This window comes from Zootoca vivipara, chromosome 6 (genome assembly GCF_963506605.1).
Source record: "Zootoca vivipara chromosome 6, rZooViv1.1, whole genome shotgun sequence".
NCBI classification, from domain to species: Eukaryota; Metazoa; Chordata; class Lepidosauria; order Squamata; family Lacertidae; genus Zootoca; species Zootoca vivipara.
Window position 1 is genome coordinate 70,616,714 of NC_083281.1, and position 27,202 is coordinate 70,643,915.

The following is a 27,202-nucleotide window of genomic DNA, read 5'->3' on the forward strand; positions in this document are numbered from 1 at the left end:
TTTTCCCCCTTCAATTCTCCCACCCCCAAATAGATTTAACCCTTTGAGCACTGAGTTGATTTTGAATTTTTTCGCTTTTGAATTTTTATTATTATTATTCATTTTACTAATAAATACCTTTAAAATTCATGTTGTGCAAAATTAGGTGTAATGCACGCCAGTTTGTGGCTTCATTTATCAGAATGTTTCTTTCTTTCTTTTAAAAAAGGTAGCAAACAACTAATAAATATGTATAATTTAAACATGAACCTCTATCAATATAGATGTACTGTATAGCAAAAGGAAAACAACCATACTTTGCTTCAAGAATAATGTTTTTCTCTTTTTTTGAACACTTTATAAATGCTATCGAGTGTATCTTTTCATATAATTTACATTATTCAGATGTTAAAAGAAAACCTTTTGACCTAGAAAAGAAATATACAATATTATTTTATATATTTATATATATATATTTATATATTTATAGGTACCACTTATACTTGGAGCATATTAGGTACAAAAAAATTCACCCTTGATAAAAACGTTGAAGAAGAAGAAATGGCATTGTCCACAATCACATTTTCCATATGAGGATTCTGAAATCTGTACAATATATATATATATACATCGACGTTTCAATGTGAAAATAATATAGCCTGAAAGTTCACGATGGGTGCCACCCCTGCAGTTGTGGGGGTGCGATAGATAATTCCAACAAAAGGCATATCCAGAAAGAGCATCCTATGGTCCCCATTTGGCACGGTAGCCTATAACCAGATTCACAAGACACGTCCCAGAGAAATAAAAGTAGCTTTCTTTGTGGATAACAGCAAATGGTGTGGCAGGGCTCCACTGCTGCTCTGAGTTCTGCCCAACTGAGTCTCAGCCCCACACTGGGACAGAAAAGAGGAGGGCCTTGGTGGTGTTGGTGAGGTCAGTGCAGTGTAAGCGTGGCAGAGCGAATCCAGGGCTCTTGCAGTGTGTTTGCACCACACTGACCTTGCCACCAGTTTGCCCCTTCTCCACTCCATCCCGGTATGCCGTAGCAACTCAGTTGGATGGAGGTGAGGTGAGCAGCGTAGCAGCGCCACGCCATCAGTTGCTGCCTGTGGAAAGTCCAAGCAAACATCACAAAAAGCCAAGCTGGGAGGACTGCTGGTCCACACCAGCCATAAGAACTAAGGGAAGAAAGGCGAGTCTGGGCGAAGACAGGCTGAACAATCTGGCCTATGGATACTGGAAGTGCTGAAACAAGGTATCGGATCCCTGAAACAGAAGTGATTTTGGACATCGCAGGAAGTGCCACCACCTAGCTGCTCAAGCACCTTGCGCATAAAGCTGGTAGCAATTCCATGCAACAGCCAAAGGGAAACTCACACAGGAGAAGCTGGTCTGCATTCCCTGGGTGAATCCTCTCCTTCAAACATTATAATCAAACTTAACCAGCCAGATGCGCAGCCAACTAATGGACTGTGGCATGTCTTGTTCAAGCCCATTCTTAGAGTTGCTTGAATGTCTCCTCAGCTGTAAGGGGGTTGTTGTTTTTAAAAAGGAAAACATATACATACTTCATTGATATAATAATAATTATTATTCTTATTTTTTAAAAAACCAAATTAATGCAAAAGTGCTTCAAAGTACTCAGAGGGCTAAAAATTTACAGGGTGAGAACGACCAGCACACTTGAATCACCATGGAAAAAGTGCACTAGAATTAGTTAATAAATGCTTAATTAAACTGTCTTGTTAATGCATGCAGCTCAATGCATCGGAGGGATGCACAGCAACTAAACCCCAATTTACACAAAGTTCCAAACACTTACCACTGCGTTTTAACCTTCATATTTTACCAGTAACAACAGCTGATTATGCACCTCTATTAAACACTGTACAGTTATACAACGAAAGAGAGAAGTCGTTCAGGCCAAGAGTGACACCCCAGAGTTAAAGTAAAAATTATGTGCCAAGAACAGAAACTAAAAGGGGAGCTTTAAGGCGGGTTTGTTTTGTTTTGTTGTGGACAGTTTCCCTCAAAGCCAAGTACAATTGTCGTTGTGGTTTGGGTGTGTGTCAAAAGCAAATGCTACTGCTTTTCCAGTTCACACACATAGAGAAGATGGTCCTCTGGAGACTTCCCGTGTGTTTTACTGAGATGGAGCTTAACGGCATGCTTGCTTGCAAAAGTCCTGTTGCAAAGTTTACACTGGTAGGAGGTCCCTATTTCTTCCTCCGGCGAAGGCGTCAACAGTTTCTCGGAGGCCGGCTTTGTTTGTGCTATCTGATTGTTGATCTGCTCACTGGACAGTTTGGACAAGTCTCGTAGCCTAAAACCTAGATGAGATTCAAGGTGACTGATGTACGTCGAAGGAGTTCTGATTTGGGAAGCACAGTCGTTGCAAAAGAACACCGGGTGCCCAGTGTCCAAATTTTTAAGGAACTTTGTCCCCCCTGTCCTTCGGAGCTGGTATTTCACATTGGCCAGCCAGTGGCTAATAGTGGTCATTGAGAGCCCTGTAAACCTGGAAATGTGCATCCTCTCCTGAGGGCTCAAGTCCGACATGATGTATTTCCCCTCCGATGTCTGCCGCAAGCTGGCTGCAAACTGCGCCTGAAGAATGAGCAAATGCTGAGGGTTCCAGTTGGACTGGCGCCCCTTCCTCTTCTGAGCCGGGGTCGCCTCTTCCGGTTCCTCTATTGTAGTCCCATCAATGTCAGATTTCTCAGAGATGCTGGAAGGCGTGGAGGATTTTGATGTGTGACTTTCTGTCAGGTTCTTCAGCATATCAGAGATATCTGACAAGGCATTCTCGCGTAGCGGCGAGTTTGACATGAATGACACAACCGCAGATGTCTTTGCCGTTGTCACTGTAGATGAAGAGGATGCTGAAGACACCGATGTGGATGACAAAAGCGCTGAACCCAAAGAGCAGCTTTTGTCACTCTTCCCTTTCGTCAAATCTATGGGCTGGTCATTGTTGACGTGATAAAAATAACGGTCTAAGTGGTCTGGCTTCTTGGACTGCAGAGGTGGGGTGGCCACAGCTGCCTTTTCCGCTAGGCTGTTGCTCATTTTAAAAAGCATGCTCATTGGGTCAAGGGCAGGCAAGGAAGGCTTAGCTGCCTTCCCAAGATGAATATTCATGACAGACTGCAATGCACTTAATGGGTTTACAAATGGCTGCTCTGGAGGGTGGTCGGTGATAATAGCTGTGCTGCTGCTCAAGGAACTTGTGATGGTCTTGACAAGCTCCTTACCATTTTCCACTGGTTCTCCTGTTGGGCTGTCCTTGCAGCTCTCCCTCTGCGAAACAGGGCTATTCTGTTGGCTTTTGAACCCAATGTCATTGGAAGTGTCCATCTTGAGGGACTCGCTGACTTCGCTGCTACATGGCGAAGGTGTTGCTCTCTTCATCGGAGATAGCTTCCCTGCTTCAGGCTCCTTCATTTTCTCTTCAACTTTGGCCACTTTCTCGGTTACTTTCTTGACCAGCTCTTCCATGGCATGGAAGTTGGTTTTTGGCACAGGGGACGTCTGACTGCTGGGCGGGGACACCAAAGGCTGGCCTTTCGTTGGCGATACTATTTCAGCATTTCCAAACATCGGCTTCAAAGGAGTACTTTTCCCCGAAGAACCTAGGGACAATTTCATCATGTTGGGCAGCTGGTAGGCAGCATGAATACTGGGGTAGCCACCCCAACTGGGTGTGCCATTCTGAGCTTTGTTAATAGCCGACGTGACCGTGTTTTCTAAAGATTTCAAGATATCCAGTCCCCCTTTGGGACTCTCTTCCAAGTCATTTTCAGTCAAATAATGATATTTTGAGGAGATATCATATTTTTCCTCATCCTCACTCGATTTTTCCTTGTCTTTCATCTTCTCATCAGGAATGATTCTGTCTTTATCAACTTCTTTCTTTACCTCCATGTTTAATTTTGGGGAGATGCTAGAGGGCGTGTTGGAAGGAGACGTGAAGGTGGTGGCTGCCAGGGGCACGGACTGTACTTTCTCATCAAGCAAAGCTGTAATCGTTGGTGTGACAGGGGCCTCTATGATAGGCTTCCCTTTCTTCATGGCCGAGTTGGTGACCTTAATGAAATGTCCCGTCACCATCATGTGGGCAGTGAGCTCCTGCAAAGTATCATGGGAACTCCCACATTCCATGCACTTGAGAATTTGAGATTTCCTTGCTTCAAAATGCCAAGCATAACTGGCACCGTTCTGGTGTCCATAGCGATTATTCGGTGTGATGTAAGGATTGGAATTCTTTTGAAGGGCATCGCTGGCATCAGAAAATGTTGCTTTTGGTGTCCCACCAGTGGAATCTGGAGAACTTGGAAGTTCTAGCTCCAATGATGTTTTCTTTCTTGGGGCTGGGATTATTTTTGCTGCTACAGGGGTTACGGGTTCCTTCAGAGGCACTTTTTGGTAATGTTTTGTTTTGATCATGTGCACACTCAAGTCTTGAAGCGACTCAAATGAATGGCCACAGTACATGCACTTTAAGACTTTCTGGGCATCTTCTTTGCCTTCCATTTCGAGCAAAGAGCGCTTACGAGGCTTGGACCACCTTTTAGGGTTATTGTTATCTGTTTCGTGGTTGTCATCCCGGTAATGTCCCGTTTCATTCATGTGCACCGTTAATTCCACTAACGTGTCATAGGCAGCGCTGCAGTCTTTACAGCGGAATTTACTGGCCCCAGTAAATATGGAGCCATAAAGCTTGCTGCTTTGTCTATACAACTGGACTGTGCTAAAAAGGCTAGGCTCAGGAAGGAGCCTGTTCTGTGAGACCTGCTGCAGCGTCTTTGCCATGGCCGTCTGATGCCAGTCAAAGCTGCCGCTCCCGCAGCTGCTGCTGCTACTGCTGCTACTGCTGCTACTCCTGTTGTTCTTCTCAGAGGTTGGCTGGTGGAGATTCAAGTTCAGGTTGGACCAGTAGGAGTTGGAGAGGAAGTTATTGTAGACAGCTTTCATCTGCTCCAAGCTGTCCGAGACAACGGACTCCTCCAGCTGGATGGAGACCTCCTTGCTCTCCTCCTCATTCTTGATGGAGCTGCTCTCAAAGTCGGCCATGCGATCGCTGGTTTCGCTGATGTGCGACTCGCTGTCCATCTCATGGCTGGAAAACTCAGCAGCTGGAGAGTTCTGGTAGCTCTGGCAGTTCTTAGTGAAGTCCTTCTCCGGACAGGCATATTTGGCAGAAGGTTCTCCGTCGACCACGTTGTCGTCAGGTTCTAGGTCATCTTCTGCCATTGCTGCTGCCTTCAGCTCATCCGAAACGTAAGCTAGCAGAGTAAAAAAAGAGGAAGGAAAAGCAGAGAGAGAAAATTGGCGTTAGCAAATGCTGGTCTCATGTTATATATCAGCAGCTGGCATATTTCACTCAAAGAACCACATTTATTTATTAAAATTAAACAGTTAAAATTTAGTGTTTCTTCCAAGCAAGAGGAAAGGGGGGGAAGAGAGAGAAATCTGCTCTTCGAACATAATTTGCCACCTTATTCTTCTCAAGGGGCAACAGCTTGAAATTAAAACTAAATTTGAAATTAATGAAGCACATTCTGGAGGTGGCATTCATTTCTAAAGTAATAAATTACTTGTATCAACCTCAGAGACAGCAGTTCCTGTCTGTCAATTAATATGTCTTATGCTTCTCCTACCCCTAATGTATTTCTTAACAGACAGATTCACAATTTAAATTAAGCCAGATTTTTTTTTTACTCATTACATTTTTGAGAACCAATCTTTAATAAAACATAAAAACATCAATAAAGGAAAAAATCTCACAAACAACAACAACAAAAGTGCCTCAATTACAAGAAAATTAAAAGCTCATATTTGCATGTTGGGGCTGCTTAGAAAAGCAGGCATTACACTGAGAGTGAGGGCTTAGCCGCAGAAGGCATTTTGAGCCCAGAAGTAGCGACAAGTTCAAATCTTTTTACGTCCTCATTTTGCTCTGGGTTTTGGAGTTCTGAATTTCCTGATACAGTACTTTTTCCAGAACGTAAGCCATGAACCATTCATTACAGCCCTCCATGCTCCCAGTTTCTTAATTTCTAAATTTTGTACAAATTGCCACACCTTATTTTTGTGATTGCATTTTTTTATTATTGTAAGCTGTTTTTATTCCCCCCCCTAAATAAACAAACAAACAAATCATGTTGTTGATTTGTTAGCAAAACAAAAAGTGCAAGGAAATTTTATGGTTCACATTTTTGATTCTTTGTTTTATTTCTTTTTATGTTATGTCTGTTGCTTTTTTTGGTTTAAACCATTTTAAATATTGTATTTCAATGCCTTGGGACCTTAGGGTAAAGGACAAGTAATAAATTATTATGATGATGATTATGGATTATTGATTATAGTATTAGGTACTTACTAGGTAAGTAATAAGATGTACAAGAGTAGTCAACATTCAGTAATAAGGACTTCCTGGAAGACCTGAAGTCCTGAGTTTCTTTTTTTCTTCTTAAATGGGAATTAATTTCAGATAGGGAAAAGCTAGGAGGGGACATCATGTGAATCAATGTGGAAATATTATCCTAACAGAGATCCAACATCTCTATTACTTGTGCTACAAATGTCCAATTACTATTGCAAAGACTTCTTGACATGAAGCAAGAACAAGGAGAATGACAGCCGAAGCGAGATTGGGAAAATTTGTATGCTGCCCTTATTCTTCCAGAATAAATATATACAAGATCTTCCAGTGGACATTACAAATGTCAAAGTGTTTGCTCTTTAGACTACTTTGTCAATATTTACTCACCATAAGCTACAGGGGTACCCAACAGAGAACCTGCACTGCACTGTGTTTTCTTTCAAGGATGAGAAATGAGGGTCTGAGGTTGCACTAAGGTTTTCGGTGACTCAGGCGGCTATTTAAAATGATTAAATCTCCTCTCATACTACAAGAACTTGGGGTCATGTAAAGAAGCTGAATGCTGGGAGATTCAGGACAGGCAAAAGAAAGTACTTTCTCACACAGCGCAGAGTTGAAACTATGAAACTTGCCCAGCGCTGGCCACCAATTTGGATGGCTTAAAAAAGAGGATTAGAAAAAAATCACGGAGGAGATGGCTATCAATGGCCACTAGCCATGACTGCAATGTTCTACCTCTGCTGTTGGAAGCAGAATGCCTCTGAATCCCAGTTGCAGGGAAAGTGCTGCTGTGCTTGGGTTCCATTTGTGGGCACATGGTTGGCCACTGTGAGGACAGGAAGCAGTGGTAAATGAGCCATTGGCCTGATCCAGGAAGCTCCTCTTGTGTCCTTTTGTCCTGAAATCCCACCAGCATGGGTGTGCTGGCTGGGGCTGTTGGGGGTTGTAGTCCCACACCTCTGAAGGGCACCAGGTTGGCCAAGGCTGCCATAAGAGATCCCCAGTGGAACAGGCCAACTCTCCAACTAGTTCAGCATCTTGTTCCAAAGTGATCAAAGAGGTACTGTACTTCTGGGAATCCCTAGAGAAGGGTTTGAAGGTAACACTTCTCCACTGTTGTTGCCTATCCAAAACAGTTGCTACTCCTGAACATGTTCCTTTCAGTGTTAATAGCCTCTTGATAGATCTGTTCCTCATGAATTTAGCCAGCTGACATTTCCACCAGGCCTGCATCCCTGCCCTGCTGTTCTTCACAACCAGACAACGCAACCAGGGGAAAAATATGCATTAAGATATCTTCAACTATTTTCAAACTCAGATCATAGCAAATGAGACTTGCTACTCTAAATGTGTGCAGGTAGTAGAATCAATGAATTCTGAATAATTAGGAATCTACAGGGAATCCCCATGTTGGAATTTGCAAGAGTATCAGAAGTGTATTGAATACTGTGTATGTATGTATGTATGTATGTATGTATGTATGTATGTATGTGTGTGTGTGCTTGGGTGGGTGGGTGGGTTGCAGGGAGACTTACCCCAAGGACTGATGGATTGATAGCAATGCTTATTACTCTGTTCACCAGAAACGTCAGGAACATTAATTTTGAATGAATGGGTTGATTTGATTCATGCTTTACAACTGCTGCTAACTCCTGGTTCTTTTGTACGAAGTCTTTCTGAAGCCAACAGAAATGTGAGTAAGTCACATTAACTGCTTCACTGCCCTGAACCCCACCATTCTAAGAATCCTTCATAGCTTTCTTCAGGAATGAGGTATCACACATTCGAAGGTTATACAGAAATGGTCTACAAGCACCTAGTCCCGCACTTGATGTTGCTGTCCCCATCTCCCCCTGCTCATCCCATCACCCCTCAGTCTTCCACACATTGAGCAGAAGTTCTGCATTCAGCTAAGCGTGTGGTCTCCTCCTTGGGATCTTCTACCCAACACATGGAGGTTGGTGTGTGTGTGTGTGTGTGTGTGTGTGTGTGTGTGTGTGGAGTTGGCAGGGAGTGGCATGCAACATATTCCTCCTTCTCATTGTCTCAAAAGTCCACCAAGCACTCCTTTGTCCCCTCCCTTCCAATGTGGCTTCCATCATTCACACTCCCTAAACCTGCCAACATTATATTGACTAGTATCATTGTTGTTGTTATTGTTAATTATCCACCCTTCACTCTATGGTCTCAGGGTGGGCAACAAGAATAACAACAACATGCTACCCTTCTATACAACCCCACCTCTCCAAGTGACCTTCTTGATATTTCCACAAGGGAGTTTCATTGCGGTCTACAACACTATGGCAGGATTCAGGCACAAAAAGAGTTAATTTTCATGTCCATATCTGAGTCAGTTCTCAAACCATGGTTTGTTGGGTGCTCAAAAGTCAGTCTGAAGCCACCTTTCAGATCACAGTTTGCCCTAATTGTGATTTGAAAGATCATTGACAAACCACACTGCTATGATTGGGGCAGCACCCTCAAACTCCATTCATGTTTTTCCATCAGGCTGCTTCGGTGGGAGAGATGAGAAGAAGGCCTTGTTCCAACAGGTCTGCCAAAAGACCAGCTCCATCAGGTAACTCCTACCCTGAATTGTTTCTATGCCAGTTGGTCATGATAAAAGCTACTATCTAAGAACTGGTCCTTGAGTTTGCTCCCCTCCCCCCTTCCCTCCTTGTCTCCTTTCCCTTGTGTGTCATTTTTACATATATTTTAAGCTTGCCTGCCTGTGTTACCTGATTGTACATAAACCACCCTGGGAGCCATTTTGGCTGAAGAGCAGGGTACAAACGCTTTAAGTAATAATGACAGCAAAAACACCACCACAACTGACATTAGGCTCATCCAGCCACCTGTCAGAATTGAAGGGAGCTGTAGTCCAACAACATCTGGAGGGCGCCAGGCTGAGTGAGGGCCAGTGTTCATTTCCAAGGGTCCGCATCATGGAGAGTTGGGTGAACTTGAGAAGCTCTTTTCACAAATCCACATGCAAATCCATATTTGGATATGTGTTTAAATGCATATTTTTTCACAAAATATTTGAATGTGTATTTTATCTCAATGTATGCATTTCTAAATATATTTTAGCCTAAGATACCCTTCAGTTTTACATATTCCAGTACATTTTCAGTCGATAATAGCACTGCAAAATTCAGTGAAGTGTTAGAGCATTAGATTGCAATCTGGATACTAGTCCATCCTCATCTCCAGGTCAAGTTGCTCCTCCTTTTCCAACATTGCAAAGATAAGGCCCTTCCTCTTCCCTGTCCTCTTGGCAATACAGAATAGAATAGAATAGAATAGAATAGAATTAAACAGGTTCATGCTCTGTATCTTCTATCTTTTCCTCTCTTCCACTGCCCCATCTTAATTCTCACCTCTCTCCAGACCTTTGACTCTGATGACAAAAACCATTCACTTCTCTCATAGCCCAGGGCATGCCCATCATTAAAATTGCCTTCTTGCCTGCTCCCAGAACTGCCACAATTTTCTCAACCTTCCCTTCGGAGCCCTCTGTGGCCTTGTTCCCTGCCACCTTCAGACCTAGAACTCATATTACCTCTTCTTCCAGCCGCACCACATTCAACCATCTAAAGGTCTCTCTTTTCCTTTCTAATGGAAGCTACGACAGAATTGTGAGGTTGCACCAACTCTACCTTTCAAACTCCTCCTCAAAGCTCACTTTAGGCACAAACCATGCCCTCACTGCATCTATGCTCCATCCCCTGAAAAGGAGATGGCTACCTGAAGCACAGAGATCACACAGGTTATGGCACAAGTAGTTGGGATGTGATAAATGCGCCTCCACGCCCTCTCAAAGGTGGGAGCAGCATTGTCTATGCTTGAGTTCTTCCATTTTGGATCTTCAGTTGTCGCTTGGACTAAAAAAACCCATCATCCCTAGCCAGCTCAGCCAATTGTCAAGCATGATGGAAATTGTAATCCAACTATGTCTGGGGTCCCAAGGCTGAAAACAGCTGGTCTACAATGACTAGCAGTGGCTCCCCAGGATTTTACACTAACCCTACCTGGAGAGGTAGGGGACTGAATCTGGGAACTCTGAGCTGCAGCCATGCCTTGGGCGTACTGAACAAGCCAGATCCTATGATTCCTGATTGGTACTGCATTCAGGAAGTTCAAGTCAAAGGTGTTAATGCTATGCATTCAAATAAGACAATTACACAGATGAGGATACAATGGGAGCGATAACAGAAAACGTGTTTTCTTCTATTACAGCAGTTACCATCCCCCAAAACACAGAACTCTGCAAATTTATGTTATGCATCTAATTTCCCTTTCATTCCCTTCCATCTTTGTTTTGATGTATTCAAGAGAAGGACTCCAAATTTTTTATGCCTGAAGCCACCCAGGTTGAGAAAGTTTCGAGCCTGTTCTTGCTGTCTCTCACACATATCACTCGGTAACACATCACTTGATGGATAATCACTGGAAAACTTGGAGCTGAATGTGTAAGCCGCCTCAAATGAAAAGTGTGTGGTATGAAGTGACACAAGTTTGATTCAACTGTTCATTTTAGGGTGCTTGATTTGTAACTGCAAATAATCGGTTGTAGTTTCTGACCTCTTTGAAAACACAATTCTATTTGAATGCAGATTTGACAGGGCACGGGGGTTATTTGTGATGAGGAATGTACACCCCAATACACCTATCGTCTTATTTTATTTTTGCATAATCTAGGTCACATCCAAACCGTTCATTTAAAGCACTATTATACAACTGTTAACTGTCATGGGGGAATCCTGGGAACTGTAGTTTAAGGGTGCTCACAGACACACACATACACCCCAAGCTACAATTTTTAGCAGCCTTAACAAACAGCAGTTCCTAGGATTCTCCATAACTGTTTAGCCTGGCTCCAGGCACCACTGTGTGTGGGTTGACTTTGCCCACTGGGGGTGGCATCTCCCTTGCCCTATCACGAGGTCTTGCAGGGTGGCGTCATTCTGAGGGATCTCGTGAGAAGGAGGAAGGGTAAGGCCTTCAAAGGCTTCACTCACATGCACTCAGGGCCATATTGCCCCTAGTGAGCTTCCCATCCCACCCACCCTCAATCTTAGTCTTTCACTGAGCTACTTGGGTTGCTGGTTGACAGGGCCAGAAATGAATTTTTCTCCCAACCGTAACTGCCCTCTTGCCTGGTTCCATCTCCCCCCCCCCACACCATTCCCTCAATGATTTCAGACTTACTCTTGCTAGGTGATGCTTGTACTTCTGCATATTGGTGGAGATGTCATGAGGCAGGATCAAAATAGTGAAGGAAGCCCCCCTGTGGCAAGGGGAGAGATTGGCCATGGCATGCTCAGTTTAGGGCCCCTGAATGGCTGGAATCTCTCGCCCTGGCCACCCAGTGAGACGCTGGGCACCTGGCTCAGGTGGTTGAGGTGCTTCTGAACCCTGACAGAGGTTGAGGTGCTTCCTAACCCTGACAGAAGACCATTCTGTCAGCAACGGTTGGTGGAATGTGGAGTGATACCATTACCCTACTGCCATGCCCACCCCACTTTCTGCTGTAGCCAATCACGATTTAGTCTGATTCTTATACAACTCTATGTCCTGTCCTGCATATTTCGCTGCTATCACAGGGCCACAGATTACCACCTTCATGGGCAAAAGTAACTTTCAAAGTCCTGGAAGTATGCACATTTTGCCCTATTGCCCCTAAGCTAGGATGTTGCCTTCAGATACAGTGGAGAACTCTGTCCGCAGCTGCCAGTTCATCCAGCTTCCGTAAATGAAATTGAAAAAGGGAAGCCATCGTTGCTTTTCGCTTCAGGCAGCGTATCTCCTCAGGCTGGTCCTGTTGGTTAGAGGACCTCTTTCTCTGAAGCCAAACTCGAATACACCACTATTCAAGTTAGTACAATATGCTCGGATTTCTTTCTGTGTGTGTAACAGAGAAGCAGAGAAACACAGCAGAGAAACCGAGGCACACTACATGAATTTGCATGGCAACATTTGTATAAGAGCGTCAGCTGGTACACATACTAACAGTAATGAACTACCTGTTCTGGAATCTTTCTGGGCCCAAGATTGTTCTTCTGGTTTTAGAAGTAGGGTCAAAAGAGGCAGTAAAAAGGTTGTTAATGGTGGATTTGTGAGAATAAAAAAAGAAAAAAGAAGTTCGAGTGCGCATCTTTTGGGATTCCATATTTATAAAACCAGGCTTTTGAGGGGTTGTAGATAGGTTAACATGCAAGTTTGGGAATTCTTACAAACGTTGCTATCATCATAGTTGCTTTCTATCTTCCACCCTTTGGGGCCAATAAAGCAGCAATTGAAATGCCGTGTAAATTCTGCCATGATATGAACATAATCATGGCCCTATTTATTACTATTTCACCTTTGCAGAACAAAGCCAAAACATTGGAATCCTTCCCTCAGCTTCACGGAAATGTGTACATGTGTCATGTGTGCAGCCGCCCGGGAAAATTTCCAGACTATGTGGATTTTTGCAAAGCCCAAACAAGCGATTCCTTATTGATTTAGTGACTGAAACCTTGGACACACACTGCTTAGATTTGGAATCAAATTGAGGATTCTGCACAGTGCCATCAATTTGCACTTGCTACCAAGACCTGGCCCAGTAGAGAGTTTGTGCTCTGGGCTGTATATGCTAACTGATTAGAGTGGGAAGAATGAGGCTATGAATCACACCTTTTTCATTTCAAAAAGAATATTTGGCTAGCTTTTCAGGGGGCCTCTGTCTCTGGAAAATATGGCACATTAAAAACTACCGCTGCACAAAACTTCATTTTTATGTGTTAGATGTGCTCTGTAGGGATATCAGACTATAGCTTCTAAACTTCTTCCAAGCTGAGAGGAAAGCAGGGACAGGGGGAAATCAAAAATTACTGAGAAAGAAATATTCAGCCTTCTTCCATTCCTTCCTTATCCTACATTATCATGGCAGCAGCTCTACCAATGAAATGCAGCGCCCTGTTGGTGGGAAGGAACGCAGCGCCCTGCTGGCACAAGGAAACGGCCAGGAGGCCTCCTGGCACTGCCCAGACCCACCCAGGCCCTGTGGCCCACCCTCGGAAGGGGGGAGGCCGTGTGGAGCCAGCAAGCAGCGGAGTCGCAGAAGATGACCGGGAAGGCCCTGCCGCGGCCCGGGCCCACCCAGGCACCCCAGCCTGCTGGGAGAAGGGAAGAAGGGAAGAAGGCAGCGTTGAGCAGCGAAGCCCTCTTCCCCACTCAATCCGGCATCTCCGGCCCCATGGGAGACAGACAGGGCCATGAGAAGCTGCCAGGCGGCCTCCGGCACAGCGTGGCCCCGCTGTGAGGTGCGGGGGCCACCGTGAGGCTCCCCCCGTCGCCCGGCACGCCAGGCCCTAACGCTGTGCCAGGGGGGCTCTCTCAGCTGGCTCCATGGCGCGCCTACCTGGCCTCTGCTGCCAGTGAGAGGGCTCCGGGAAGCCCCGAGGCCTTCCGGCGCGAGCGCCTCCAGGGAAGGTAAGAGTTGAAGGCAGCTCTTCCTGGATTCAAAATATTCTGGTTGCAACTGCTGCCGCGACGCGAATGGAGAGGAAGTTGTTGCCCGGCTGCCACCGCGAGGGCCAGGAGGCGTGTCCAGAGTGCAGTGACCAAGGAGGTTCTAGCCTTGGGAGGGACGGTGATCCATCACCCAGGCATTACCTATTGCAATGCGTCCCTTTACAGGCTTGATGGGGTTCATCTGTCTGTGACTGGGAATGATTTATGGCTGACCTCCATGTCAGTGGGGTTAAGGGATTAAGGGATTGTTTACAGGTGTGAGTGGTTGGCGGTGAGCGTGGGGCTTGTGTGGCGGATAAGCTCTGCTTTAGGTGATAAGGATGGGGGAACTCTCTTGCCATCCCTATGTGAAGGGGTATTCCATTAAAGGAATCCAGGGACTCAATGGTTTGGTCAACCCTGAGAGGGGTTGTGCCTGTGCCTGAGTCCAGGGGGACATCTGGGTGGTGGACATAGCATGTCCCTGGCTTTCCGCCATTGTGGGTGTTCACCTTAGGCTGACCTATGGTAGAGCCCTGGGTCAGCGCTACCTGCAAGGGTGCAGGGAGCTAGTCGAACCAGAGCCTATGCAACCACTCACTTGCTGTAATCAATAAAGTTGTGGCCTTTATCCTGCAAAAAACCAAACCAAAAATTTGGGTCTTGTGTGAATTTATTTAACGGGGAGGTTTAAAGGTCTAAACACGCAATTGTGGGATTTTTTTATCTCGGGTATCATCATAACTGTCTCAACCTTGAGTACTTTGACTCAGGGACTGGGCACCATCTGCTATTGTGGTTGAAGGAGCAAAACGTTCTGGGCTGGCCCCATTTGCTAGTGCCAAGTTGAGCCCATTGCAATCCAAGACAAACTTTGGCAGGCTAGTAGGAAATGATTGAGTCAGAATGATATACAGTAAGTCCACAACTTATGTATGTGCTAGGTTCCGAGGATCGCGCCCAAAGCCAAAATCGCCTATTGTCAAAACACATTGGGTTCAATGTTGGGTGGGATTGCCAAAGTCATTTTTTCTGGAACCCCGCCCCCTTTTATTTTTAAAATTCTGCCACACATGTAAAGCCGAATGCACACAAGTTAATTGTGCGTAAGTTGCAGGCTTACTGTAAACACCAAATCTATCTAGCCCACCAAGCTGAAAACAGCTTATCAAGATGCTTCACAAATGATAAGATCGGAAGGAATGGCTAGTATTTTTTTGTGCCTGGGGAAGGCAAGAATTAATAAATAATTACATGCTTCTTGGGGGTCAAAGTACTAGGGATTCCAATACCTGAGGAGGGGAGAGTGCTCTGAAGTTCAGGTTCCCCTTGGGGCATCTGGTTGGCCACTGTGAGAACAGAATGCTGGACTAGATGGGCCATTGGCCTGATCCAGTAGGCTGTCCTTATGTTCCAGTGGATTCACTCCCCCTCTAGAGCACAGATTTGTCCCACCTAATAAATACTTTTAATAAACCTAAAGAACACCAAGCTTTTCAGTGAACACCATTTCCACATAAATAAGCATTTCTTAGAATAGGAATATTTCTGGGTTTTTTTAAAATAAAAGATCAGTGGCAGGTGGTTCTTCACCCCCCCCTCCCCGAGGGTATGCTTTGGAGACCCACCCATCAGATCGGTGGGTCAGACCAGCTCAGGCTACCCCAAATTCCTCCTGGTGCAAGTTTTTCAATAAGCAGGAGGAAGAGTAGATAAATGTGTCACCAAATCTGTCTTCTGAACTGATTCCAGAAATACCAAATGCCATCACTTCCCATTTCATGCCTGTCTTTGGGTGGCATGTTTTAATCACTCTGGAAAATGCCAGTCCACTGAAAGGAACGGATATAAGGCCAACAGCCAACATTAGGATGTAAGCAGACCCAAGAATCAGGGCACTCAATATGCCTCTAAGGACTCTTAATTATTATGATTCTTCACAAGATGTTCAGAAGAAACTCTTGTTTCTTCCATCCACTCAGAAAGGGACATTCAGACCATTTTGCTTCTAGACTGTCTCACCACTGTCATGTTTGGAATGGCAGGACTGAGACGTGAAAGGTAAGCAGCAAAATGACCCTTTAAACGTCTTAGCACTCTTGCTTCTAAATGAAATTCACGTTCTGTCCACCATCACCCCACTTCGGCCCAGCCAATTGCCCCACAATTTCTGCTCGTTTATAGTATTTGAAAACCTAAATGAGGCAAACTGGATGTAATTGACATTAGGCAGGTGGGCACCCTTTTCATGATATTGGCGAAACCATTTTCTAAAGACACATACAGCAAGTTATCACACATCCAAAATGATGAGGAACTAGTTCCACAGATGAAAAGCCAATTAGTCAGGGGACGATATGAACTCAGGAACTGGACATGCCAGCTGCATAACAAAACAAAACAATGCAATTATTATTATTATTATTATTATTATTATTATTATTATTATTATTATTATTTTATTCCTTCTTTTCATCCAAACGTCCCAGAATATTAAAAACAGTTTAAAACAACTTGCAACCATAAAAATAATTTGCATCCTAAAAATATACACCGCATGTGTCAAAAGCCAAGGTCAAGAGGTGCAGCATTCAAAGAAAGCTGTACAATGAAGGTGCTGTGGGGAGGGAGTTCCACAGCGTAGGGGCCATCACAAAGAAGGCCTTCTCCCAAGCCACCATCACTACCCATGAGGCTCCAAGGGAGGAATAACTACCAAGAGGGCCCCCTCAGCCAATCCCAGTGCCCGAGAAGGTCTGTAGGGAAGGCAGCAGTCTTTCAGGAATTCAGGATCATTTACTTTAATTTGTGTCTAAACCAGAATAGGAAGAGGGGCAACCATAAGAGATAGAAGCTGTGTACATATCAACCCATTTTCAGTGCAAAAATTAAGTTTCCCCCCCCCTGAATCTGGAATTGTTTATGCTCATCCTCAGCATGCTGCTTTCAATCTAGGTTGAATCTTCCGACGTTCAGCTTCATCGGATGTTATGAGAGAGGGAGAAAGACTATCCTCTATCCTCTTTCTCCATGCCACATGTAATTTTATAAATCATTAGTGCATAATCTATATTTTGTTCTGTGGCTGAAATGACCATGATGGTCAATACAGCTGCAACCATAAACAAATATATTATTATTAATTGTATATACTTCTACCCTGTCCCCTATTACTTGCCTTTACTCTAAGCTGAAAAGTCACCCTGTGCCCTTGATTATTTTGGTTGCCCTTTTCTGAACCTTTTCCCAACTTTACAATACCCTATTTGAGGTGAGGCAACCAGGTTTTTAAAGATTACCAGGAATGGGATGAAGATGTCGTTTCCATCGTGCCAACCACAGCTACCTCTTTTTTAAAAATAATAATAATAATAATAATAATAACAATACAAAAATAAAAAGGTGTCCTCAGCACAGTATGTGAAGAGAACACTTTACAGTTCCAGTTGTGAGCTTCAATGTCACAGAAGAAAAAGGCACTTGTCCAATGCCTTTCCCTTGCAAACACCCTCATCATGACCTGTGTTAATGAAGTTAATTGAATTTAAGATCAATAATGGTTAATTATTGCGATTTGACATTCTGAGATAAATGGCTTTAAGACGGAGAAATGTGTGTGAGTGTGTGTATGAATGTTCACCAAAAGAAGGTTGAATGCATTAGAGCCTTAAGAGGGATCACACAAGCCTCCCATTGATCCCTGGGACAATCTGATCGACTTAATCCCCTGATGAATGTGGGCTTTTTCACAGCTACAAGTAAATGTTCTACAAGACTACTCTAACCCTTGTCACTGACCAAATCTATACGAGCCGGAAATCCATTGAGATAGATTAAAGAGGGGCTGAGGATACAAGAGTGATGCTTCAAATAAAGGAGAAAGTTTATCATATTGACTATTTACACAAAGTATAGAGTACACCATTATGAATCACAGAGGCTGGATTTTAGAGCTGCATGGTGATGGAAAAGGTAGCATAGGCTCTAATGTCCTTAAAAATAAAATCCATGTCCATTGCACATGGTACCACTTCTTCTCCTGCCTTCAGATCCCACCTTCAAACACACCTGTTCCATGGGACCATTGGCCCATCAGTGTAACACAGGGAACTAACTGCCTTAGACTGACTCAGACCAATGGTCTATCAGGCTCAGTACGGTCTACACTGACTGGCAGCAGTTCTCCGGGGTTTCGGACAGGAGTCTCTCCCAGTCCTACCTGGAAATGGCAGGGATTGAACCTGGGACCTTCTGCATGCAGAGCAGATGCTCTACCACTGAGCTACTCATTCTTGACTGCAGCCGGTCTTTAAGAAAATGGCACTGCAGTTGCCATGTCCTTCCCTTGCCTACTTTGTTCACTTCTTCCTTTTGTTGCTCTTAAGCTACTTAGGGCCAGGGCCCTGTCTATATTTGCCCAAATAGCTTCAAAAGCTGCCCTCTGCCTTAACCCAGGATCTGCTGCCTGCTTTAGAACATTTAGCATGGAATATCCATCAGTGGTTTTAAATATACACCCAGCATTATTCAGGACAGTCCAAGTTTCTGCACCATTGTCTAAGCATGGCCTGAGCAATGGCCAGCTCTGCTCTCTCGTAAAGATGATTCACACATTCTTCTTCGTTTCTGTTTGTAACATTGAGTGATTATTATGGCTTTATTATTTCTAAAACTTATATCCCACCCTTCTTCCCAAAGGAGCCCTGGTCAGCAAACACATCTATGGTGTGTGTACACACACACACACACACACACACACACACACCACTTTTTAAAAAATAGAAGTATATTTACAGCAATTGAAATGATAATGAAATGTTTTAAACAGATTTTAAAACCGTCATCAGCAAACCATGTGCTGATTTGTAAAAATGTTATGAGAGACATTGCACACATCGTTGTAAACCAAGAAAACCTTTAATAAACAAAAACAAAAACCAAATCATGTGCAGGTATCTAAAGGAAGAAAATACTGCCATGCCTGAATAATGTCAATGGGCAAGGAATTCCAAAGTGAATCAGCCATTGCACAGTGGAGATAACAGCCAGAGGATATCTCCCTCTTGTGTATGGATGGCACTGTCTCAGCTGTGTAAGGATCCGCACTCAAATAACAGAGAACATTACTGAACACTATTTAACTGAATGTCACAAAATGCTGAAAAGTGGCTTACAAATGCTGCCAATAAATACATGAATACAGTGCAAGGTGAGCCTTCAAGTGCAATAATTTTCAAGATAATCAGTCAACACATTCGGGTACAAGTTATGAAAAGGTCAGAAATCAAAGGACGACAAATCATGGGCAGTTAATATACCGGTAGGTTTGAACTGGCCCATGGTTCCACCGAAGGTATTTTAGGATTGGATCAGCATACACAGAGAATATGAAAGGCTCAAAGATGTGGGCTAGTCTCCTTCCTTCCTTCCTTCCTTCCTTCCTTCCTTCCTTCCTTCCTTCCTTCCTTCCTTCCTTCCTTCCTTCCTTCTTCCCTTTATTTTTTTTAAACTGCCAGTAACCTACTTTCTTTCGAGATGCACCAAGTTTGCTTTGCTGACAGTTCCTCCCTGTGAAGGAAGATCCCGCCGATGTGTTCCGATTGGAAGTTGTACATGCACACTGAACAAGTTAAATGACCATTTACAAGATTTGTAATGACAAAGTAAACGTTGTCAAGGAAAGAAGAAAAAGAGGAAAAATATTCCTGATTGCGGAGTGCTGACAATAAGGCAACGCTGAAGAGTTCTGTCAAAATGTAAGATTATGCAAAAACACTATTGAGAACACTGCTAATCATCTGCTCTTGTCAATTACTTGAAGGGTATCTGACAGCATATTTACATTAAACACATTTCAGAAGCAAACTCCTTAATGCTCTACCGGAATATTTTTTTCAGTGCCACGGGGAATCCTTAAAAGGATCCCTCTGCAGCAAGGCAGAATTAATGGTGTAACACAAAAGTCTATACCTGGCAGTTGAGTCCACTACTTTATGCAATTTACTGTTGGATTCAATTCAAAAAGATATGATAATTAGCAAGGACTTCTTTTTCTGTGATCATTTTAGTGCAGTGCCATCATTGGAGGTAGAACTCCAATGATAACAATTGACAGGGTGGTGGTGGCAGAAAAAGGTTTCTGCCCCAGGGAGCTTACAAAGTCACAGATTGACAGGGGGGAAATAAAATAGGGATGGAGAGATGAGACTCTCAAACCAAAAGATTGCAGGTAGAAGAGACACAAGGAACAAAAGTAAGAAAAGCAGTCAGTGATGAACAGTGGGATCTGTCAATTTTGGTCTTTACCTCATTTCCATTTTGTTGTAGCTTTAAGTTCAGTTCCCCACGTTTCTACAATGATTTGCAATTTTAAAAGTCGTTGTGGAAATTTATCAGCATTTGGTCTCAATTCTTCCTAATATACACATGTAAAGGTAAAGGGACCCCTGACCATTAGGTCCAGTCGTGACCGACTCTGGGGTTGCGCGCTCATCTCGCATTATTGGCCAAGGGAGCCGGCGTATAGCTTTCAGGTCATGTGGCCAGCATGACAAAGCCGCTTCTGGCAAACCAGAGCAGCACATGGAAACGCCGTTTACCTTCCCGCTGTAGCGGTTCCTATTTATCTACTTGCATTTTGACGTGCTTTCGAACTGCTAGGTTGGCAGGAGTTGGGACCGAGCAACGGGAGCTCACCCCGTCACAGGGATTCGAACCGCCGACCTTCTGATCAGCAAGCCCTAGGCTCAGTGGTTTAACCACAGCGCCACCTGGGTCCCTGTATTTATATATGTACATTTCCCCCAAAAAATACACACTTATGCAAAGCAATTTTCTTAATGTAGGGTTGCCATATTTCAAAAAGGAAAAACCAGGACACCCTAAAGTGTCCTGAGCTTTTTTTTAAAAAAGGAAAAAAAACCCTTATTAGTATTACAAAAACACCACAAAAGTGATCCCCCCCAACTGACTTGCCTAAGATCCATGACAAAGCGCCGCCTTTCAGAAATTCCCCCCAGACGTCAATTCCGTCCATTGGACATTTGAAAGTCTTAAAAAGTCCTTTAAAAGTTTAATAAAACAAAAAATAAAATAGAAAGTTTAATAAACAATGATGATGACTACTAGTAGAGGTAAGCTTGTCCATTCCTTGTATTGCTGTACTCTAGAGTGAACAGCACAGAGTTAAAGTAGGCCCGCATCTTATACCCATTTAACTTGAGCAATTGCAACTATAAACAGACAAGGTGGGGATGCTCTTGTGAGATCCTGCAGGAAGTTGGATTGTCCAGCAGCATCTCACAAGAGCAACCCCACCACTCTTAGTGCCAGTGTGATGAACAGTCCTTGCCCAGGCCCAGGCCATGGATTTACAATCTCTCTCTGTGCTGGGTAACCACAAGTGGATCCAGCATAAAAAGCACTTTTGAGCTCTTGGCCTTGCTTCCTTCTCTGCCCTCCCCCTCACCAACTGCCTTATAGAAAGCAGGCTCCTAGGGTAATGAGATTTTGACTATATTGTGAATTTAACGTATATGCATTGCCCTTGGAATCAAACCCAAACCATCCAAGAGTCCCTATTTTCCAAGGACAGTCTCAGATTTACAGAGGCCATCCTGGTTTCTGATTTGATCCCAGACTGTCCTGCTTTTTCCTTAGGGTGCCCCTATATTTATCAAATGTTGGAGTGGATGGAGTCATGCAAAAAGTATGGAGTCAAGGAGATAAGTAACTTTACAACCCTTAGAAGACATCTGAAGTACAGGGAAGTTTTTTAAAAAAATGTTTAATGTTTTGTTTTGTTTTGTATATATGTTGGAAGCCACCCAGAGTGGGACAACCCAGTCAGATGGGCAGGGTATTGGTATAGTAGTAGTAGTAGTAGTAGTAGTAGTAATGGAATAGGACATCCCTATTTTCATCGGAGGAATGTTGGCGGGCATGCAAACCCCTGCGTAAGATGCATACTTGCATTTTTACCCCTCAATTCTTTATCCTTAAGAACAGATTTACGAGACCTTTCCTGCTCACCAATGACCACCCAAAGCACACCATGGTTTACAGCCAACAAATCAATTTAGAACTGAAGGTAGAATCAGGATTGGGCCAAAACTAACAAAATGAATTCGAATAGGGACAAATGTGAGGTTTTGCACTTAGACAGGCATAATCAGATGCAGAAATATAGGATGGGGGACACCTGGCTTGACAGAAAAACAACAGAGAATGGTGGAGAGAACATGAAGGGGCATATATCCCAACGTGCTTGTGAGATGCTGCTAAAAGAAGAAGAGGATGCAGATGAGGACAAATATATACTATCACTGTTTTTGCTATAGATCCCAACAGAGATCCCTCTATCTATCTATCTATCTATCTATCTATCTATCTATCTATCATCTATCATCTATCTACGAGAGAGACATTTTCTACCACTTCCTTTTTCTTCACCACAGAGTGCACAAAGGCAGAGAGGAGCAATAGCCACGTCAACATGACAAAATCCCATTTGAAAGAGAGATAGAAAGAGAGAGAGTCTGGATGTTTTGCAATTGGGGGAGGTAGGGAAGCCTTTTGCATCTAGGTCACTGACTCATATTGTGCTTGCTTCAGCAGTGGCTGTTATCGGGTGACCAATGTTATGTGAAAGGTTTCAGCAGGTTGTGAGGCCAGGTGGCCACTTTGTAGTCACGTGTGTAAGAGAATGCACAAGCAGGTTGCTGGCCATTTCATTGTTCGATCCATTGTGCAATGAGTTTCTGCTAGCGCAACCATTTCATTGGCACCTGCTGTTGCACAACGTTAAAACTTGCTTGTCTGCCAGTGTGAGAGTCCTTGTGGTAGCAGACAGAAAATGTTGCATGCAACCATCTTTTTGGTCTGAGAGCCAAAGATGTTTGTGCATATTATTAAATTGCCCGTGACATTCTGACAACTGCAAAGTCGTTGCTTTTTTTCCCTAATCAAAAATATGTTTCTTGGGTGTTTTAATTGATACAGAAGAAGTTTGAGGTTCACGTTGCCACTTAGGCATTCTTGCTGCTACCCTACCTTCATTTTTAGGACCACTGGAAGCCCAGCCTAATACTAGGTCAGATTATTCATCCATGTAGCCCAGCACAGAGACAATAAGAATTGCTTTTTTAGCTGGCTGGAATCTCTGTCACTAAAAACTCAATATGGGAGTCTTGGTTCTTGGATGAGTTCATATCCCAGAAGCTGTCTAACCTCGCAACCTCTGGCACTTCGAACACAGGTCTTCTTCATTTCAAAAACTTTCTGTTAGTCTGTTTTTGTTTTGTTTTGTTTCATTTTTTTAAAAAAAACACCACATAACGCACCTATCTCAAGATTATTAAAAAGAAAGTCAATATTTATATGAAAAGCTCAACATCTTTCCACCAAGCAAAGAGCCAATGGAGTGGTTAGCATGATGAAGAGCTGGCAAAGCTTCTTGTTTCCCCAAACTAGTGTTCAGAACTTGCTTAGCCACTGAATTTTGTATTTCCTGAAAGACCCCCCTCATGGTTCTTAGTTTTTTAAGAACTATGAATGTTAGAATGTTTAAAATGCATATTTTGATACTTTCGATAATTAAATATACTTTTTAATTTGAATTTCTGTGTGGGGTTTGTTTTTGAAAAAAAACGTAGACTGATGCTGAAATGGGATGGAATAGACTTCCGGTTGAAATTAGAACAGGTGTCGGGAAGAGAGAGAAAATAGACAGATTTGCCTCTTCCTAGTCAGGAAAGCCTTATTATTATATACCAAGGTATGACCTGCCTTCCCCTTTGGGGTGAAAAAAGAAAAGGGAAGGGACAGAAACCTGAAGATGTGCAATCAAATAGATCACCATAATTTACATTTTTAGCATTGGATTCATAATAGTGTTTTCAAAATTTCGATGTGCGGTTTAAATATTTCATAGCATCTGGGAGTGAGAGAGAGACGTGTCTAATGGCATGCCTATCGCTGCAAAGCAGTAGACTTTGACGACAAAAAAAGGAAGGGGGGGACTGTAGCACAACTGTTTCTAAGGTAGTTTGTAAAAATTATTTATTTCCATACCAGTTAATTAGGATGGGAGTCTTTGTTGAATGCACAAGCATTAAAAAAGTGCTGATATTTTATGCATCTTTAACTGTAACGTGCTTCCCTGCAGCGCATTGGTAACTCCTTGACATTTAACATTCACTCACAGCAACCATAATAAGGGGTTTGATTGCTTCTTTTGCAGATGCAGTAATTTAATAACTGTGATCAGTTGCATAAATTTACTATACAACCATCTTAAGTTAGCCGCATTAAAATTAAGCAAAATTGTAATCTGTTGACAGATTATTGCTACTGAACAATGCCTGCTAAAAGCATTTCAGATTAGCTGGTGCCACAAGCATTTTTGTTTTATAAGCTTGTAAAAAGAAAGAAAGAAAGAAAGAAAGAAAGAAAGAAAGAAAGAAAGAAAGAAAGAATTACAGGCTGCTCTCCTTGCTCCCAATCTGACGATTAGACAAGTAGGTGGAATCTCGTGCTTTTCCATTAAGTTGCTGGTTTTTACTTATTTAAGATCATTTTCACTGTTTGGATCCTGCAGGAAAGGGAGAAAGAAAGATCAGCAAGGTGTGTGCTTTGCTCCCTTTCTGCTAGTCCTGACCTAGCTTTAAATTTCTACTCAGGACAGAAAGGGAAAGGGGGAAAATACAGCGGCTTTGAGAAAAGAATAGCATTTCCCGAGCTAGATAGGGAGATTGCTGCTGTGGTTGTTTTCCTTTGCCCTTATGGAGTGTGACTGCCCAACTTGCTGCATATTTGCATACATATTCTCGAGTCTTGTCTGTGTTTGTGTGTGTACATGCGCGCGCGCACACACACACACACACACAAATTATCCCATTCCTACTCTTAAATGTTTCCAAGGCAAAAGAGAATTTTCCACATATGTAGAATGCTACTTCCTGTACATTTAAAATGTGCTGATTCACCTACAATAATTTATATAGGTAGAAAACTGAGGGAGTCACTCATATAGCCTCAGATATCAGGGGTTGGGGAGGATGTGGTATGGAGAGAAGAACGCATAGGTTTCACTGGCAACCAGATCCATGATGCACTAAAGTAACTTCCAAATCCATGAGGGTCCTGCTTCACAAGTGACATTGTGCAAATGACTCTCACATCGATACACCATTAAAAATGCAATGTATGAATTGATCTCAGGTAAGGGATTGCACAGCTTCCAGTCCAGATGTCCTATATCCAAGTCCTTTCCTGAACAGGCTCTGAGCTTCAAATACTACCTATTGTGGTTTGTTTTTTTAAAAGAACAGGGACCATCACTCTCAAAAGTGATGAAAGCAGACTGTGTTTGACACAATACTACAAAATACCAGCAAACAATAATTCATTCTTTCCTTGAAGATCTATTATTTCCTTTTAAATTAGGTATTAACATTCCTAAATTGTAGGTATGTCACATCAGCATGTAAATGTAGGCATGGAAAGGTTAAAGGCACATTTAATCCAGTGTCAAAACACACATTGGGTGGTGGGAAATGTGTTTTAGTGCTCAAATCATCTTAAAGTTACCTGCCTACTTCTCTACAGTGTGGGAATTTGACGATCTGTATTGACCAAAGACAAGCAGTCCTTTTGGTATGAAATATACAACCTCACTCGCTTTAGCCAAGAGGCTGGTTTGAACTTGACCTGCCCATTTAAATGTTGGCATCTGGGCCTATATTTTTTTTGAAGCTCATCACCCTTGTTGGGGCAATGCCAGGGTTTAAAACATCAAAGAGTTTAATATGAATTAGCACATGTAGATGAACAATGACCATCCACGCACAAACTCCTCTCCCCAGGGAGAAATGGCCACCTTACGCCTGGTCCGGCTTGGCTGAGTATTTGCATATGTAGCCTCCGTGAGAAGCCACTGAGGCAAAAGTGGAAGCGGTTGGGTGGGGGGGAAGGAGGAGGAGGAGGAGGCTGTCTTTATAATAACCAGATGTCAAAGGTGACTTGCTTGACAGCCAAGTCACGTGACGCTGCCCTGTTCCAGAACCGAGTGACTAAAAACATTATTGTGCTTGTTCCTTGGAATGGGGATGCATAAGCGCCCTGTCACTTTGGATGGAATTCCTGGCTGCTCACCTAGACAGGTGATGTGTCAGGACCCATGCTGGCAGCCTCCTGCCGAGGGAGGACCACTGCTGTGCTTGACAAATTAGATGGGACGTCACTACCAAATTTCCTGCCAAGAGGCTTAACAGTCAAACGTCTATCTTCCCATCATGGGAAGTGATGTGATGGATTTGACATGGTGTCTCTGGTTATTTAAAAGATATCTTTTAATGCTTTAAGATGATCAGGGAGAGGGAGGCTTATGAAACTTTTAAAAGATACTTAGCCTTCCTTCTTCTCCTTCTTTGTTACACGCAAGCCTTCCGCAATGACAATTACCATTAAATACTGAATCGGCGTGCCTCCCAATACTACTGCTACCTGTTAATCTTTTATAATCAATTACCTTGTGCAAATTATGTTTGTTTGCTTCTAATTATAACTAATTATGCTTCTAAATATGTTCTTTAGGCTACCAAGAGAATGTAATCTGAGCAGGGAGGGGGAGCAAAGAGGAGAGGAGAAAATATATCATTAGCAGAGCAGCCTTCTAATTAGTGAACTGGAATATGAATGTACATATTATAATTAAGGACGGGCGAATCGCCGATTTCCGGTCTATGCAACTTTCTGCATGTTTTAACCCATATGTGCTTTTTTCTCATCTGCGTGAAATTTTGCATTTAAACATGTATTTTAAAATGCTATTTTAAATAGCATTTTCTCTCTGCATATGTATTCTTTATTGAAACATTTACGAAGTGTGAAGAAATGGATTATATCTGATCTGCACAACAGTACAGGAATGTCTATAGGGTTCTAAATGATAAAGTAATTTGCAAAATTCAAATTCCTCAACAATTCCTAAATGCAACAACCCCCCACTCCCCTTTCTGAATCCTATCCATATCCTGGATATAGAGGTTGGGGCTTATGTAGCTAGATGATTCATCCAACCAAACTTTAGCTGGAGTAATATTGGCATGCTGTTACAAAGACATGGAAGTAAATTATGAATTTCAGTGATCACAAGCTTCACCTAATAGAAGCTAACATAGCAAAAACCAAGATACATACTTCTCAAATGATAGATCAGGGAACTGACTGAACAAGAAGTTAAATTGCTCGAGTTTGGATCCACAAGTCATCCCACTCCCAATCCACCCACCCCCCAAAAGATCACACTTTACTATAAAAATGTGCCTCCTTCACAAA

The 27,202-nt window shown here is 43.1% G+C and overlaps 1 protein-coding gene across 2 annotated transcripts in view; it reads right to left on the reverse strand.

Annotated features, from left to right (window-relative positions):
* Nucleotides 1–203: 203 nt before the first annotated feature.
* TSHZ3 (teashirt zinc finger homeobox 3) overlaps nucleotides 204–27,202 on the reverse strand; it is a 110,609-nt gene continuing 83,610 nt past the window's right edge. For both annotated transcript variants that reach the window (XM_035118228.2, XM_060276096.1), the window contains exon 3: nucleotides 204–5,267. In XM_035118228.2, the coding sequence (XP_034974119.2) occupies nucleotides 2,065–5,267 (3,203 nt within the window). In that variant the 3' untranslated portion in view covers nucleotides 204–2,064. The remainder of the gene's footprint in view (nucleotides 5,268–27,202) is intronic.